Consider the following 19,208-nt stretch of genomic DNA (forward strand, 5'->3'; position numbering starts at 1 on the left):
TATATATTTTATGTGTAGATATATGCTTGGATTTAAAACAAACACTTCTTTGAAATGAAAATTATAATCATGATTGGTTGTCATTTTTTTCCTTGACAAACTTGTATCACACAAACAAAACTGGATTTCTCAAAAGTAGAGTTCAGCCACTGTGTACCAGCTATAGCCTATGCTAGCTATTCAGCCAAAGCCACACTTAACTTCATAAGTTGATTTATTTTGCTTATTTTGCTTTGAATCCAAAGATACTTCATAGATCCCTCAGCTAAAATACATTTTTTTTTTCTGTGTGGAAAAAGGATTTTCTATTTTGAGAGGAGACTGCTGAGTCTGTACTTGTCTTTCACAATAACCCAAGATGTTTTAGGACTCCTGTGGCTGGATCGGATAAATCACTGCTTTGAATTGTGGTACCATTATATTCATCTCCCTTCAAGAATGCAACACCTGTTAGTGAATATTTTCTGTTCTCTGCAGCTTGCACTGCCAGAGTTTTGTGTAGTTTGTTCCAAGTTATTTTATTTGAATCTCAATCTGGTGTGTCAAAACACATCTATGATTACAGTATATGTCTTCTAGCATTCATGTTTGTGGTATGAAAAGCTGGAGTGACACTGAAAAGAGCCCAAGCATCCACTGGAGAGGTTACTCAGCGGAGGTGCGAGTTGGGTACTTGTGCCCATCTTCAATATACATCTAGGGCAGACAATAGCTGTACAGCAAAGGGGACTGTTTGATTATGTTTTACTTTAAACCTTATTTTGTATTTAAACTTTAATTGGGCTAAATGATGCTTCTGTGGATCTCATTGGGGAGAGGAAATTAAGACATGTCATTATGAATAATCTGAATTCTGTTTAACGCAGCTGAAGTGTTGTTAGTCAAACCAGAGCTATGAGTTCTCAGCCTCTCACCGCCAACGCATCACTACAGCACTCTAGTACGCGTGTGGCATTTTTCAAAGAGCAAGAAAAAATATTAGTACATTAATTTATTCGTTCATCAAGATGAAAGGCAGCATGGCTGATTAAGATTCTAAGAGTAAATAGAATTCTGTTTCATTATTTTTTCCCTAAGTCCCCAGGCTCAGCTGTACATCTTACAAATTCACTTACCCTGGGAGACATCCTGGTCTTCTACTTTATGCTCCTGTTGCAGTCAGTCACAAAGTTCCCTTTTACTTTAGCACTGTTCAGGCATACTGGTAAAGTAGTTTTCAACTGAAGGCACTTTTTCATATTTCAGGTAAGTTTGGGTTTTTTTAACTGCAGTTTGGTAGCCGAGTAGATAAATACTTGATTGGAACTTCTTGTTAGGGGGAGGGAAACGGAGAGCTCAGTACAACAGTTTTTCAGTGTTTATCTGTGAAGTTATTTCACACAAGTGTTTCTCTGAGTTCTGCAGTTTCAGATACCTCTTGTATTTGGTGGCCCTCATTAGGCAGCTGTTGCATAATTAGCAGAGTCTTCCTTTTTGCTATAAATGTACATCTATATGCATATTCTTCTGTAATGAGGCCTACTGGGAGATGCAGTAGTGACAGACTTAAGTGACTGTGATGACTGTTACACAGGTGCATGCTGTGCATGGTGTACAAAGTGGACAGCAGCACCCAGGGTTAGAAAAGGGGTAGGTTTTTCTGTCTTTTGGAAAGTGCTTTCATCACAGTAATTGCAATAGGATTTTTGAACAAGTTGTTAAGACCACTGGGTCAGTGACTACATCTTAATTTTTCCTCTGTCTGTCGCTATGCTACGTAATAACTGAGGAAGACTTAATTCTAAGGATTCATTAGTGTGTGAGATTGCTGCTGTGGTTTTGAACTGAAATAGTATTGCTGAACCGGGACCCTTTGTTCTGAAATACAGGTTCGAATTTTGTACATCATATCAGTCTCCGTACATTAAAAGGAGATATGTTACTGTATTTTGTCTGCTTTGCTTTCTGATACTGATGGTAAATCCCATTTGATTTTCTGGCTAAACAAGGTCTGTGGTTGCTTTTGGTTTTGCAAACAGCACTCCATAGCTGCAGCGTGCTAGGGAACGTGGTCCACAGTTTGCAAGTGACCTTCTCCTATCAGCCTTAGTATTAAGCTGCTGTCATAATGTCCTGATGCTGTCATTGTAGCACTCCAGAGAAGAACAGGGATGAGTAAAGAGCCACAAGAAATGCTGTACCTTCAGATGAGGGTTTGATCAGGTTCACTGAAACAGCCTCAAAATTCCCTCTTGGGTTAAAAACACAGGGAAATGAAGTTACTTTCTTTCCCTTCCTCCCACTGGTGCATGCAGGTTTTTGTGGAGCTAAGCAGACTTTTATACTTTGAGGCCTCTCTACTTCTTTTGAATACAGGTGATTATGATCTGTTTGTTTTGTACTTGAAGTAAGTAGAAAATGAAAATTAATGTGCAGCCTGACAATAATGCAAGAAAGCTTGCCTGGAATGTAGCATCAGAGTGCCGATTTGTTGCTCCTACAAAGCTTTACCACTGTCGCTGCAGTATGCACTACCCTGTCTTTGCAGGCTTCATTTTTCAGCACTTTGCCCTTCTCCAAACAGATAAACCGATCTTTTCCAACATTGCAAACCAGATCTCCAAACGTTCCCTGTCTGCATCTGCAAGTGGGAATAATAATGCTATCAAATGAAAGTGAACACAGGGATGATGATGATGTTTGCCTAATGTCCAGTATTTTATTTTGTGTGGTTAACAACCAGATGTTAAAACTTCTGTGGTTATATTATGGTGTGATATTGCCATTCCTTGTGTCATTTTTAAGCTAGGATCTTATCCTCCTAAAGATACAGGCACTCATTTCTCACCCTGTGGCACATTGTAAGATACTACACGCTGAAAATAAATCCTTGTGATTAACATCTTGCATTGCCTGTGCCTTAGATTTAGTGGCCAGTATCTTGCCTTATTCTGTAGCTAGAAAGCACAAATTATTTGGAAGCTCAACCAGCTCAGAGGCTTTCTGGAATTATAAATAGAATAGTTCAGTTGGAAGGGACCTATAATGATAGTCTAGTCCAACTGCTGACCGCTTCAGGGCTGACCAAAAGCTAAAGCGTGTTATTAAGGGCATTGTCCAAATGCCTCTTTAAACACTGACAAGCGCGGGGCATCGACTGCCTCTCCAGGAAGCCTGTTGCAGTGTCTGACCACCCTCTCGGTAAAGAAATGTGTCCGTTCCCTTTTGTCCAGCCTGAACCTCCCCTGGCACAGCTTTGAGCCGTCCCCGTCCCCACGCATCCTGTCCCTGGATCTGAGGGAGCAGAGATCACCTCCCTCTCCACGTCCCCTCCTCGGAGCTGCAGAGAGCAACGGGGTCGCCCCTCAGCCTCTGCTCCAAACTAGGCAAACCCAGAGTCCTGGGCGGCTGCTGGCGGGATGTGCCTTCCAGCCCCTCACCAGCTCCGTTGCCCTCTCTGGACACATTCGAGGACCTTCACATCCTTCTCAAATGGTGGGGCCCAGCGGCGCAGGCAGCGCTCTAAGTGAGGCCGCAGCAGCGCTGGGCACAGTGGGACAGTCCCCTCCTGACCGGCGGGCTGAGCTGTGGCTGATGCCCCCGGGATGCGGTTTGCCCTCTTGGTGCCAGGGCTTGCTGCTGGCTCCTCTTGAGCTGCTGCCCACCAGCACCCACAGGTCCCTTGCTGCAGGGCTGCTCTCCAGCCACTCCTCTCCCAGTTTGTGCTGGCGTCAGGCATAATCCTTCCCAGGGGCAGAAGCTGGCAGGATGGATGGGACCAGATCATCAAAAGCAATGAATTTTTGTTACTTGAGCATCTGGCTCATTACTGAGACATCAGCTGTTAAAGCTCAGGTGTGGACTGGAAAAAAAGAAGCTGCCAAACAAGAGGATGCTCTCTTAGTTATTGCTAGGACCTGAATTGGAGGTTTCAGGTTCTGAAACTTGAGATGTTAAAGTGTAAACCTAAGGACGCAGGACCTGACTATTTATTTTAAAGCTACTTAGACCATTAAGAGTGAAGACGAGACTGGTGGTATTTTTGAAAGACATGAGGTAAGTGTCCCCACTTCACATGGGAGTTAAGTTAGAGCCCAGGCACTGCTGAGAACCCCTTGTGAATGTTTTGGTGCTTTATTACCTTTATAAATCTGGTCGTGCATTCCCACAGATGGTAGCTTTGGGAGAGTTCTGTTCTCTGGATCAGGCACAGAGGGGAAAACAAAATATATACTGAACAGTGGGTTGTACCGAGGTGCTGCTTGTCAGAGCAAGCCGAGCTCTGATGGATGGGAGTTTAAATGCTTTCAATTTTCCCACCACTAAAGAGAAAAAAAGTTTGTTCAACCACTGTTGATTTTATTTGTTTAAAGGAAAATATCACAGCTGGAATTTTCACAAAGCTTAAAGAGTTATGGGCCCAAATTCCACTGAGTATTTTGGCACAAAATACGCAGGAGGAGGCATTCTTAGTCTCTTTTTTGGGTCCACTTCTGTTATGTGTTTGAAGGCCAGATGATGAAAGAATCATTGGGATGAGCTGATTTCTCTGCCCTTGCTAAATGTAGGTGTAAAACCCTGCGCTTGTTGACCTTTCAGTAAGAATTCCAGCTGGGTTTCAGGGGAGTGCGCTGCTACAGTCCTGGATCTAAGCAGGAACTTCAGAGTGACCAAAGCAAAGACAGGGGCCTGGGGAACGCGCCCTGCAGGGCTCGCCTGGCTCTCCTGCATCCAGAGCCTTCGACTGTTCCCCCATCACCCAGATCAATTCCAATTTGCTGGCTTTTTCTGAGTGTGCTGAAGCCGTGTTTCTGCTCTGGCTGTGTGTGTGGAGGTGCCCTAGGAAGTGCACACAGCAGCAAGAAGCCAACTCGCCTCAGCACTGTGTAACCGGCTGGGCCGCAGGAGGGCTGCGGCCTGCGAGCCTCCGTGCCCCGGCATGCTCACCTGGAGAGGTGACAGCAGTTTTAGACAAAATCACCTGTTACTTTGGTAAGTACGTTTTGGAACCTGGCCCTTGTGGCCAAGCTCACCACGGTCACTTCTAACCACGTGCTGCAGCCCTGTGCTGTCGGTGGCCTAGGGGACAGCCATGGCTGGCCGCCTCTCTCAGGCTGCAGTGACAGAAGGTAGGGCTCCCTCACTGCACGGGTCATCGGGCACTGCATGGCTGTCCAGGCCCAGTACTTTGGAGAGTCGATTAAAGAAGGTAGTGATGTGGATGGCTGAGAGAGAGACAAGGCAAAGGGGCCTAGGTGCCCAGAGGCCTGTGTGTGGGCCAGATAGCTGCCTTCCCTTGGCTGCGTGGGCAGGCTACATGGGTCTTGTTTTGGGAACGCTGAATGCCAGAGCCCATGTTCTCGTGGCTGGATGTTGCCTGGGTGTATGTGATTACCTGTTAATTATCTGCGTATGTCATCCCCATCATCCTGCCCCCCCCCCCCCAGCTCCCCCGGAGCACTGAGGGAGAGGAGCATGTGAGGGTGTAGAAGTGGTTGGGGCAGGCAGATTTCTGGGGGCCTGGTATCCCTTCCAATTGTTATTTGAAACTGATTCCCCATAAGAAAAAACGTAAGTTTTCCTCCCAAGGAATTCCCAAAATAAAACAGCAAGTCTCTTTCAATTGAGATGAGAAATAAACTGGGATTCGTTGTGTTCTCCCGTTGTTCTGATTTTTAGCTTCCCTGGGATCATGTTTTGGGGACTGTTTTTCTCTTGTTTTTCACAACAGCTGTAGGCAAGAGTGATAGAGTGATGGGAGCACAACATAATTTTTTTCTTTTTTTTTTTTTTTTTAATGGCTTATCCGGCTGGTGCAGTTTTTCTGAGTCACTACTTGCCAGTGAAACCCTCCTGTGTCACCCATGGATGTGGCAATTTAAACCTGAGGTGAAGAGAGGGTAAAGTATGTCCTAACGTGCCCAGGATCACTTATCTGTGGCTAGAAGGAGCTTGGGACTTGTGTTTTAAAGGCTTCGTAGGTTTGCACTGTTTTGAAATTCATAGACAAACTACCAAGTAACTACTATGTGGAAAAGGCATGCATAGTCTGAAGTTATGTCATTAGGTATATGCACTTGAACATAGGTCTGTATGTCTAGCCACACATAAAAGATGTGTAACATAGTGTGTTTACTGGGGCACGAGCAAAATTCACTTTATGCATATTATTTTCTAAGTGTGTGACCTTGACCTTCTGCACCCACAGTCGAGTTACATCCACCGTGTGTAGTATGTTTGTCCCCTATGTTAATTTCATTTTGCAATGCACAATTTGGGCATCACGTTTCAAGTGGATCTTGTACGTAATTCATGGGAAAAGCAAACCCATGGTTCAGAAGACAAAAATTGTCTGGCTAGATTCCACTAATGCACTTTATTATAGTAAAACAAGATAAAATGGCTAAGATTCTTAGCACAAGTGGGTAGAGTCAAACAGGGAGCTATTGCAATGCTGTAAGAGAACGATGGCCTCGGCTATTTTCCTGACAAGGCCCCAGGCAATTCCTGTAACATAAATATAGGCTCGCCTGTCAGATGTGCGAACTGGAGCATGCCTGTGGCTGTTTGATTGGTACGTGCTTGAGCCTCTTCATACTCAGCTGAACTTCCCCTGCAAAGAGTGTATTGTTTCTCTTGTGCTTATGCTGTTATTCCAGTGAGACTGGGAAGGCATTTTCTGCAACTTGCCTCGTTCATTGCAAACCAAAACAGAGAAAAGAGCCAATTTGAACCTTCAGCTCTCATGACAAAGGCTTTCCCTAAAGACACATTGTTTTGAAGAAGTCTGACCCCAACTTATCAAATTAACATTCCGTATGATAATAGTGATTTTTACATATTTACAGGGAAGGCAGGCAGCGAGAGGGCTTTCTGCTGATAATTTCTTTAGAAAGCGTCTTCCACATAACTATAGAACCACAATACAAACGCGGAGCACTTCCCCTGCATTCACCTCTGGACTGCCTTGGATGTAAGACTTGTTCAGCGCTTCTGCTTGGGGCTGAGCCTTCCTGGTGCTTATGCTAATAAGGGTATCCAGTGAAACGTGTCTGAGTGCAGTTTGCATGAGCTTCTAGCCTTGAAAAATATGGTGGAAAGGCTTTCATACAGGCTGCTAAACTCCACCCTGCCCCAGACTTTCAGATATCTTCAGTGGGATTCTTTTGTCCTGGATCCTTTTAGATGAGAGGGGTATGACTTAACCTTATCCTAATGTGAACAAGCAAGCATGTCTCTGAACTGACTGCAAAGGCAGCTTCAGGGGACAAGCCCAGGTAGGAAACCTATGTTACAGATGAATCCTGCCCTACTAATATGTCCTGGTTGGCCTCACCGTCTCAGAGGCTGAAGACTGTTTAGCCTAGGATCATGCTAACCTTTCAGTGTGACCTTGGGGGAAGCAGCCTGGGGTATATCCAGGTCCTGCTCAGACTTGCAGAGGCAAGTCTGGGGTCAGATCTCTGGCTGCCCAGAGAGGTTCTGGAATTTCCTGCTCTGGAGACATAAAAAACCCACTTGGATGCAATTCTGTTCAGCCTGCTCTAGGGGGACCTGCTTTAACAGGGGTTTGGACTAGGTGATCTCCAAGGTCCCTTCTAACCCTGATGATTCTATGATCCCAAACATCCCTGGAGCAGGGGCACAGGGCTTTGAAATGCTTGTATCTGCACCAGCCTGAGGGCTCAGAACACTGTGATTCAGTAGGGTAGAGGCTGTGGTGGCAAATTGCTCATTTCTTCTTTCTGAGGTGTTTCTATCCCTAGGTGTCCCTTGTAAAGGCACTTCTATAATATGCAAAGCCTGTTTTTGTAAATAAGCTGTTAATTGTCTTAGGGAAAACAAAGTGACCAATGACTAGCAAAGAAAGGAAGTAAAATGGACTAACCATAGATTATCAGTAGAAGCAATGTTCAGAGTAGATCCCCTGGCCACTTCAGGTAAAGGCTAATAGTGTTATCTGGGAGTATGCATAGGTATAGTTTTCCTCTGTGCTTTTGCTAGCATATTACCAAACCCAGGTATTAACAAGAACGTAACCTAGACTGCCATGGAAAAGAAAGGACTAGAGAGCAAACAGCAAATAAAGGAGAAAAATAATTTTAAAAGCATGTAAGCCAAAAGAATAGTAATAGGAATGGGTGAGATTTGTAGGAAGGAAAATGGAAGATTAAAGAGACTAGGTAGAAAAACGCTTCTAGTGGGATTGCTTATCCCACTAGTTGTACTTGCCTGTTTACATTCAGTCTTAAAGATTATGGAGTGCTTTCTTTGAGACTTTTTTTTTTCCCCCTTTTTTTTTAATGGCTCGTTCTGCCATGGGAAGCAGTACACCGGTATCCACACATTCAAAGTCCCAACTATGAGACTAATATTTGCTTCAGACCTCTGGGAGTGTGAATACTTTTTCTCCCTGCTTATATCATGCAGCTAAGCTTGAACTGATCTTAAACCAAACAACTCCACAACAAAACCCCAAACCAACCAACAAGGAAACCTTGCGGTTCAAATGTGCTGTTTCATGCTGTACCAATTCCAATTAAGTTCAAGTGTAGCCAATATCTCTTGCTGATAAACGCTTCACAGCCTGTAGCAATGTGTTGCTGTTTCTCATAAAAAAAAAGGTGGCAAATTATTCATTACTTCATTTAGATTCTCATTCAAGATGCGTCACAAAAGAAATGTGTGCAGCGGTTACTTCAGAATTTACTGGGTGGATTTTCTGAGGGGCAAAATGGAATCTTTCCTGATGAGCTCCTGACTGAATTTATTATGTTTTAGGAATGGGTTTTATCCTGCCATCTTGGATGGAAATTTGTACATAGGATTTCTTAATTTTTTTTTTAAGCCCTCTTTTGCATAACCAGAGGTCTTCATGGCTCCAAGGGCTCCAACAATAATTCCTACAGATTATACTGACACATGCTGGTAGAGGGCAAAGCTGATAGGAGACACTCCAGCTGCTATTGTACTTGGCAGTCATTCATCGTAAATAATTCTGGCAGTCTTTTTGCTTAGAGACATCTGACAGATGCTTCTTGCAATCTCTGAATAGTTGCATTGCCAAATAGACTACCAGGTTTTGAAACAGTTATTAGGGTCGTGTTATTCCCACAATCTGGGAATACTATTGTGATGTAATTTTGTTGAGTTGATGTATCTAATGGTGTCCACACAGTGCCCTGTGTACTTCATAGAGGTCTATATACTGAAGGCTGTGTCCCATTGAAAACAAGGGAATTTATCTAAGGAACTAACCTGTTTCTTCTTCAAATCAAAGATTTGGTAATGTGTACTGCTGAGAACCAGTACATCTTGTTGGCTGCCTTACCTCCTTTGGAACTGAGAGTGCTCAGTGTAGCAAGGACATGGCAGTCAGTGAAATTAGCCTCCTAACTTGCCTAGATTACCACAGCAGACTGCAGGGGCAGTGCTCTTCAGTAATATAATTAGCACCCTGTGCGGAGTGTGTGGTATTGCAAGATACCAGGGTTTTTTATGAAGGGCTATTCCCTCAGTGCAGTCTGCGAAGGTCTGTGAGCCAGCACTGGTAAAGCAGATATTTAGAAATGCTTTGGCATAGAATTCAAGCTTTATGCATTAAAAGCAGTATGATGGAGAACTGACAAACTCATTGGGCCTTCCCTCTGAAGGAATGGTAGGCCGCCCTGACAAGTGAAAAGATACAACTGTAGGCATCTGAATATTGTAGTGCTCTTTCAGGGAAAAATAATTCCACAGAAAGAAGATAATTCTTGCCAAAAATATTAATTTACTCAAATGGAAGTTTCAGTGAAAAAGCAGTTTTGGGGTACATTTTTTGACTGACCTTTACCTATTTAGAGCTGCTCCACATAGAGTAATAACATAGCTTCACAATTATGGATCTCCCCGTGTCTTCAATGGGATACTTAGCCAGATCAATAGACTAAATTTGTAAGGTTGATCTGGTCTGTTAAAACAGAATATTTCAGTTGTAGGTCCCTTCCAACAATCACCTTGTCCAACTGCTGACCCATCATGGCTGGCCAAAAGCTAAAGCGTGCTGAGGGCATTGTCCAAATGACTTTTAAACGCTGATAGGCATGGGGCATCGACCGCCTCTCCAGGAAGCCTGTTCCAGTGTAGCTTCATATGTATGTTGTACCTGCTGTAACCTCAGCTCTGTTAATGTATTGTAGGCCTAACAGCATCACTCTGACATCCTGGGAGGTAGTTACTTGATTTCATTAATCAATGAAGAACAGGACTGCAAGATGGAAGTGACCAGTTAGGTCCCTCTCAGTTCTTTTTTCCTCTGTAGTACTGGCTGTCTTAGGCTCTGAAACACTTCTCTGTTTTTATTAAAGCATTTTCCACTGTCAGGAATGTCTCTTGGAGACCATCTTGCAGGTAACAAATTTTGCCTCAGTTTCTTTTTCTTTTTTCAGTGGATATTTTTCCCCCTAATCCATCTCTAATTGATTACCTTTCTAAATTTCTCTCAGGGAAAACTGGAAAAGCCTGGCAGCACTAGAGCTGTGTCTGCTGACTCCATGCCTAGAAAGAGGCAGCAGAAGTGATCACAAGAGCTCCCCAGTAAACACCATCCAAGCCACATTTGGGCTGTGTGGCCCTGGTACATTAGTAGAAGTTTCTGTTATCTCAGCCTGTAGCATGTCACCATTGCCTCTAGAATGGCTTTCTCTACAAATGCTAAACTTGTGTTTTACATCTGCAGAGAAAAAAATATCAAAGCCTGTTTGATTAGCTGTTAGAGAGTAAATTACCCTTTTGTAGAAGACTGAGATTGTGGTTTTTGCACCTCATTCTGGATTTTCTCTTTATTGTGTTCTTTTCCGAACTGAAGTGTGTATGCTCTGTTGCTGTTTGACTTGAGCTTTTTTGCTGCTGTTCCAGTCTGTACTGTCCATATGCAGTGACTGGGTAGCACCACAGCGTTCCATCTGCAGGGTGATGGTATCTGTAATTGCATGTCTTTATTCTGTCAAGCGTAAACTTACAAGGTATCTTATTCCTGCATGGAAACATTCATCTGGTATGAACTGCTGCTGGTCTCTGGGAGGCAGACCTGCCAGCAGCTCGTTGCATGACGTGGTGTGGTGCCTGCGACTGTAGGACTGCCCTTGGTGTTGTGTGGCAGCAGTTATTGAAATGTGCCCGTTGTGGGGGCAGCCTCAGCCAGCAGGAGCTGCCACGTGTACTCACAGTCTCTCGTGCTGTCTGCTGAAGAGGCCTCTGGGCTGGAGGAGCATCTGAAAGTGCTTTCTGCTTTCAGGGTGGTTGAGGATCATAAACGACACAGCAAAGAAGCATTTCCCCTATGCAGGAGATAATCTTCTGTGATTTTTCAAATCTATTATCCTTACTGCTTTGTTTATGTACTGTTTTCTTTATTGAAAGCCATCCTTTGCATGCCTAATCTGGCTAAAGTGTCATCCATTGCTCAAACCCAACAAGTCTTCATGTATTATTATTATTCATTTGGTATTGACAGCCAAAGATTTCTGCTTTCTTGACTATTTCTGTCCCATCTGACCTGGTTGTTTTCCAAGCCAGCACTAAATCAGATCTGTATGTGCTGTGTCATATGATACATGACAAGAACAAGCCATATTTATTAACTGCTTTCTAAAGCCCATTTTCTTTCTCAATCGTCTGCACCTACAGCAGGCTCAGCTCTGTTTCAGCTGTACTGAAATCTCTGTTGTTTCAGCTCTCCTGGTGAAAAAGTCTTCGTGTAACTAGCATGATTAGATCCTTTATTACCAGTATTGAATATGAGGCACTGTGGGAAATATGGATCAGATCCTGCTCTCATTTGTAGTTGTACATGTGCAATGCAATGTCAGGATTTCAGAGTTACTGTAACTGGGAGCAGCGTGGGAAGCCCTGGGTGATACAGGACAGTGTTTTCAGGGTAGCAGGATCAGTGTGGCAAGAAGTGAATCTGCTTTGTTCAGTTTACAATGACATTCTTTACTGAGGATTCTGCTGTTGTCTCAAAGGCTATGTGTCATTTCTGCAGGTTTTGTTGATGTGATAGGAATGTCAGTGTGACTGAACATGAGCATGGCACTGTCTCAGTTCCTGTTTAGTGCTGAGACACATGGGCACAGAACTTTCTAGGGAGCTTATTAAATCCACAATTAGTGACGTGCAGAATTAGACTCTATAACTCGAAAGTTATAAAGTAGGTATGTTTATTGCGTGCAGATACACGGGGGATCGCTCCTCCACAAGCGTGCATGCCCGAAGTGACGAACCATCTCACATTTATACAATAAAACAAATGAATATTCAATTGACGCCTATACATATTCATTACCTAAACCCCGCTTCGTATGTTAATTAGCTTATCAGTCCTTTGCCTGGAATGCGGTGGTCTTGCAGGTTTGTAGGTGATTCATGTTCTTGTGACCATCCGTGACCATCCGGTCTTCCAGCAAGGAGCGGTGATTCATGTCCTTGTGACCATCCGATCTTCTCCAGCAAGGAGACTTAGCACTCCCTCCCTCTAGATAGCCTTGGAATGTCTCTCATCCTTTTCTCATTCTTTTTTAAATATCCCCTTTGTTAGAGGAAGAAGGGCAGGCGTCTCAAAACTGTAGTCGTCTCCTCAAAGCTGTGTGCCTGTGTGACCAGACACCGCACCCATGACTAGTCACCATACCCACATTCCTTGAGCAGACATATACAATCAGTCGGTGTCCATTGTCCCCATTTCACACTATTTCTCCATATCAACAGAATACCTCTTTATCCAAAGCTGTCAGTCAATGCCAGTAACCAAGACAAATGCTACCTGTCCCCCTCCCAAAAAAACCCCACAAAATCAAACCAACCAAAACCCTAATAGGTATACGGGACAGAGGGATACCCATATTCATAGTGATGTGGAAAAAACCCTTGGCTTCCTGATCTGCATACCTTGCTGATGTGCTTGGGTTTAAGCTTACTGCATCACTTTGGCTTAGGACAGAGTTTTACCCCAAAAATGGAAACCGTTGGTGGATTTTTATTTTTTTTTAAATTTCTCTTGGAAATGGCAAAGGGGACATTTTCTAGTCTGATACAGGCTTTTGCATGCTATTAGTTCTCTGATTCTATGGAGATCCAGAACACTGGTGAGTACTTCAGCACTTTCCTTTTCTTCCTGTGGGAGATTGTAGGTGTCTTGTGGGAAGTCTGAGTTTGGCACGGGGTCTTGTGGGGGATCAAGGGTTGGGAAGGGTAAGAGGAAGATACTGTTGGTAGATGCTTGAGACTGAAGTGCCTGCTTTGTGGTTACCTCTGACTGCAAGTCTTGGATTAAGTGGCCAGCCCTTTCCAGTCCTGTACTCTTAACAGCACTAATCTTTATGGTAAACAAACTCCTATCTTCCTTGCATGGCGTCCCTTCTGAGAACAGAAAAAGGACATATGTGGAATCTCCACTAGTATGCCAAACTTGCATACAGAAGCCTGATTGTGTGGGATCTCCCTTGCAGGTTTTCAGACAGAGATTGCAGTGTTTGGAGAAGTGAGCTATCTCTTGTGTTCTGTAACCATGTGAGCTGTCATGCTGCAGTGTCCACTGACAAATAATAGTATGTCTTACTTCTCGCAGGGCTTCCAAAGCAGCTGAGTCCAGGACCTTAAGGAATGTCACGCAGTAGGTGCTGAACTAACTGGCACTGAAAGGAACAGAAAAAGATGGCAGACCATATTTGAAATAATTAAACACGTGGACTTCTGCTGATAAGAAACCATGTCAAAGAAAGGACGTAGCAAGGGCGAAAAGCCTGAGGCGCTGATTGTTGCCCTACAGGCTGCCAATGAGGAACTCAGGACCAAGCTAACAGACATTCAAATTGAGCTGCATCAGGAGAAATCCAAGGTGAGTGAGGGTTTGGTTTTAAATAACAGTGTCTGCACTGAAAGAGGGAAACACATGGAAAAAATAATATCACAGAAATTAACATATGCAATGCAACTCTTTCCTAGAACAGTGGTATGATAATTTCCCCCCATATAACATTTTCTTTGGTGGATGTCCTGTTGCTTCTGTGGAACAGCCTCTTTTTTACTGAGGTACAAGATTAAGAAGTCTTTGGCCCTCAAATGGGAGTGATATGTCTTTTGTAACATCTTTGGCCATATTCCAGTTAGTGGGTTTCATCCTGCCCTCTTGGTGTTTAGAAACTGGGTACTGTTGCTGTTTTTTGAATGGCTGATATTTCAGCAAGGCATGCCCTTATTTTGAAGTTAAGTATTCCCTAAGTGTATAGCATGACAATCCATGTCAACCCTTGCAATCCATCTCCAGTGCAGCCAAACTGTATTGTATATGCTAGCATATGTATGCATTATTTAAAGCTTGTTCAGGTGCTAACAGTATGCTGGAGTTACAGTCTCAGATGTGTAGAGTTAGGCTAAAGCCAGCTGAGTATAATGCATGCAGGGGACAGATGTACCTGTGAAGGTTTGAGGTGCCTCCCATATACTTCAGAAGCCTTTGGTACCACCTCAGGGCTGTGTGCTGTGGCTTCAGCTCTTGCCTTCATCTTCTGCTTAACTTTTCACTCTCTTTTCCTACGTTGTCTGTGCTGGGGCCACCCTTGCGAAACACATATCACCTCTTTACACTACTAGTTTTGTAAACTGTGAAAAGGTAATGGGCTGGGTGTTATCCAAGTATAAAATACTAGCTGTTGTTTTACACCTACTCTGCACATACCCTGCCCGCATTCTGTTAAAATCCTTGCAAGTGGCACCAATTTTCCCGCAGCTGATGCCAAAGTGGCTTTGCAAGGAAGTGTACTTTTTGCTCTCCACAGTGTTTCTCCCTCTTCATTTAGAGATGCTTCTAGTGGCAAGCACTGTATGTTTTATAGTCAGAGTATGGCTTTTGTGCAATAAACCCTTTTGTGGTAAGTGCTAAAGTTCCCTGCACATGGGTGGTGATTAAGGCAGTCTTCAGGTTTAGTAGTGTGTTCTTTATAAGCAGTAAAGATAACAAATCTCTGCTTAATTACTCCTAGTGAGTTTTCATGAAGGGGACTGGAGGCAGTACTAACTGCACCTGGGCATCCCCCACCTGCAGCCTGGTGGCAGCCACATTATCAAAGGATGATGCCTAGTGATATATTGTTTTTCCAAATGGAATATAATTGAAATCCATCAACCTGCCTCTTTGATTCCTTCACAGATAAGCATATATGTTGGGCAAATAAACCCAGAATGACTTGCCTCTAGCTTCCAAACCTGAATAACCACAAATCCTTCAGCCTGTAAGGTCTTTTTGATAATTTATTTCTTTTAGGAACAGATGTTCATGCCAATATATCAAGGTTAATCATACTGGTAATCTCTGACACGTGTTAGCCAGTATAGCGGAAGTTGGTTTCTGTAGTTTAGGAGAAGCTAAATGAAAGCAAGAATAGCCAGTTCTGTGTTACCTGATGTTCTAAGAATCTCTGGGGGCATTCTCCCTTCACCTACCAGTCAGATTTATAGCTGTTATTTTGCAGCCTTTTAAAATGGACAAGATTTGAAAATGGCAACAAAGCGGATATCGTCACTCTTTCAAACGCATTCTGCATCCTTTTCTTTGTCAAATGGTCAATGACAGTCTTGAAGGCAAAAATGGTTTTTGATTCTTTCATTTGCCTTGCAGGCTTTGGCTTTCATGTGGTGCACACAGGCAAGGCTTAACTTACTCTCTTAAGGAGCCACAGGCTGGCTGCCAGAAAACTGATGGCCCAGAGAGTTTCTGTAATGCTTTCCACTACGTTCTGAGTCTTGCTGCTTTTATTATCACTGCAGCTATGGAATTCCAATATGGAAGCTGCCAGTGCAGATTTTTGTTACTAGACATCAGTTCAGGGATGGTCCAAAATAATGAGAGTTACAAGAGTAGAAAAGTCTTGAAAACAAAATCAAAACAAGTTTATCTGAAATATGTTTTATGTGCTCGAGTAACACTGGAAAGGGGCCTTCACAGAGCCCTGTGAAGGGAGTTCTAGGAAAATCTTTCAGATTTGTTTTCCAAGGAGCCTTCTGAGGAAGATTCCTCTCATTTGTAGAGTCTGTTACTTGTCAGGATGACTTTGGTGATTGAAACTGAAAACTATGCTTTCAAACTCTTCTAGTGGCTTATTTTGGGAAAGGTGTATCTGAAATAAGATGGAGATAGCGTGGGAGAAAAAACCCAAAAGTCAATCAGCTCTGCAAATAGCTGAAAGCACTTCCTACCTTAGCTAAATCTTCTCTTAAGTAATCTAGTAGGCCTGCAGGCTAAACCACCAGTGTTTCTTGGAGGGCTTTCAGGTGGCCTGCTACTATGCTTATTCATATTGAATGGGTTTTCCACTGTTTTTTCTTTCTGAAAGGTTTGCTCACTCTTCTTTGTTCTTTTTGGTCTTTATTTAAAAAGGAATTAACAAGGAAGTTCATACAATCTTTGAAACCACATTCTTTTTCACTGTAAATGACAAACCTGAGTTTGATTTGAACTGACATCATTCTTTATCCATTACTTTTCTTTGGCGTAGGTTTCTTTTGTGGAATTGCTCAGAGGTGTGAAGTTACACCTAGAGATTCAGTACTGAGGACTGGTTGGTTGCTCTGTAACTTTGACTCCAAAGCTATGGACAAAGAACTTTTAAAAATTGTCATTAATGAAGAGTAGCAAAGGGCGTATTTCAAGTAAAGCTAGCTGTTCCATAAGCATAATAAACAATGAAGCATGCTTTTCTGTAGATATGTGTCTAAGAAGTGACTACAGATGCCCAATAAAGCTCTCTGTATGGATAAGAACATCTGTAAAAGATGAAATGTTTCCTGGACTTTCACACTTGCACCTTACCCCTGTTGGGATCATACAGAGGCAAGCACTTCTCTCTCATCTGATTGACTGTCCATGGTCATGAAAGTTGTAGGAACCTTGCTGTTTCTGAGCCCTCTAATTTTCTGGTGAATTTGACTGATGTTGACTGATGAGTTAAAAAGTTGTTAGGCAAATGCACGCATATCATGGAGTCTTATTTCCTAAGGAACTATTGGAAGTACATGTAGTGTCACTGCATGAGGCAAGACACCTGGAGAAGGCTTGTTTTGGCTTGAGTAAAGACAGTGTAAAATCTAGGTCAGTGCCCTAGGAGTTGGCCCATATTTTGATGTAGGAGGGTGGAGGATTGGTTAGGGTCTGCAGCAAGGTCTTCCTCCGTTTGGCATGGCTCTGTGTCTGGGTGGGCTTGTTTTGATAACACGTTGGTAGCAGGTGACTTTCATTTTATCTCAATGTAGGTTGCTAAACTTGAAAGAGAGAAGACTCAAGAAACTAAGCGTATCCGTGAGGTGGAGCAGCGCAAGCAGACTGTGCAGATCACGGAGCTAAAAGCCAAACTCCATGAGGAGAAAATGAAGGAGCTGCAGGCTGTGAGGGAGAACCTCATCAAACAGCACGAGCAGGAGATGACGCGGATGGTCAAAGTCCGAGACAGCGAAATCCAGCGCCTCAAGTCAGCGCTGTGCGCGCTGCGGGATGGGAGCAGTGATAAAGTAAGGACAGCGCTGACTATTGAGGCTCGTGAAGAGGCCAGAAAACAGTTTGACTCGGAGCGCCTTAAGCTTCTGCAGGAAATTACTGAACTGAAGTCTGCCAAAAAGCAGGTAGATGAGGCCCTTAACAATATGATCCAAGCTGATAAGATCAAGGCAGGGGATCTTCGGAGTGAGCATCAGTCACACCAGGAAGCCATTTCCAAGATCAAATGGGAGAGCGAAAGGGATATTCGTCGCCTGGTCAGTAACCGAAACAATTCATGTGTTCTCTTAGGCTGTAGTGAGTTTGCCTCTTGTGCCTCTTAACTTTTTCTGAAAAACAGAACATTGCAATGCACCTTAGTTTGCAAAAGTATTACAAACTTCTCACTGTCATTCCTCAGCAGTAAGTAGATCATGGTGAGTCAGCTAGAGCAACCACCGTGATGGTAGCTAACACCTTAAAGTAAGAGAGTGATGGGCCTAGTCCATGAGGATTTGGCTTGCTGAGATGCTAATACATGTGCAGTGCAAAGTGTTAGAAAAAGCGTTTGCATCTGCACTTGCAGTTTGCTAGTTTCTGTAGCCCTTGTGATGGTATCTTGAACACATTAAACCATGGCAGAAGGGGAGATGTCTTTTGTTTTGGTCTTGGCATAGTCTTCAGTAATTACTGGGGAAAATGGGCAACATGAGGCCCACATCAGCAATGGTGCAAGTTGCCATGTTTCCCTATCATCTGGGGAGCTGGACCTGCATGCAGTGGTGGACAGTTTGGCTTGAAAACTGGGATTCAAGATTTGACAGTTAAGTAAAAGAAATGGTAATTTAAACTGTCCAGAAAGATATTCTCCCCCCTGCCTTGATTCCCCCCTCACCCCCAATTCAAAGTCCGTGTACTGGAGGTATGTTCGTATGTTGCCAAAATGCTCAGTAATGTAGTACAGACTAATAGTGGGGGATTTTTCATATCTGTATTCTGAATTTTGACCCTTCTAACCATGAGGACAAGTTACTTTTCTTTTTTTCTCATCTGAAATTGAGGATCCATTTTTAGAGTTTTAATATAAAAAGAAGCTATAGTGAAATTCAGGATAAAACTGAGCCATTTAGTAACATTAAGATCAACTCAGGTTCCACCTATGTATTGTGTGATTTTGTCTTTAGCAGCTGATGAAAAGCTTTTTGAAGGCTATTTACTTGCATAAGAGCCTTGAACAAGTCCAGAATTACTTTTATCTGACTTAGACAAATATTTTCCACCTCCATTGTATTGCTATCAGAGTGGAGGAGATTACCTCAGAGTGACATCTAGTTAATGGACATCAGAATTTAGCCCTGGTCATTGAAAAATACTTTGGGTAGGATTTCAGCAAGCCTAGAAAGCTGCAAGACCAGAAAGTATCTTTGGCAGCTTCAGGCAAAATTTAGCATAGATAGCATTTTTGTTTTCAGGGAGCAATTCATGCAATTTCCAGACAACAGCAGCTTTATTTCGCTCGAGCATGCGCAAGTTCTGGTTCACCAAATTTTCTTGAGCTCAATGATGTTAGTGGTTTTGTATCAGTTTTTATGGTTGCAAGGCTTGCATGGGCTAATCTTATTCTAAAGTTTTAATCTCAAATTTTCCTATAAGCCATTGTTCTAAAAAGTTGCTATGAGGTGAAATTAGACTTACTTTTTGTATTGGATAGCCCTGGGCT

General features: G+C 43.1%; 1 protein-coding gene across 1 annotated transcript in view; it reads left to right on the top strand.

Annotated features, from left to right (window-relative positions):
• JAKMIP2 (janus kinase and microtubule interacting protein 2) overlaps positions 1–19,208 on the top strand; it is a 62,571-nt gene that overhangs the window by 13,000 nt on the left and 30,363 nt on the right. The window contains exons 2-3 of the mRNA XM_055812988.1: positions 13,589–13,858; positions 17,269–17,766. Coding sequence (XP_055668963.1) covers positions 13,730–13,858; positions 17,269–17,766 — 627 coding nt within the window. The 5' untranslated portion in view covers positions 13,589–13,729. The remainder of the gene's footprint in view (positions 1–13,588; positions 13,859–17,268; positions 17,767–19,208) is intronic.

The sequence above is a fragment of the Falco peregrinus genome, chromosome 8 (assembly GCF_023634155.1).
Source record: "Falco peregrinus isolate bFalPer1 chromosome 8, bFalPer1.pri, whole genome shotgun sequence".
In the NCBI taxonomy this organism is placed as follows: Eukaryota; Metazoa; Chordata; class Aves; order Falconiformes; family Falconidae; genus Falco; species Falco peregrinus.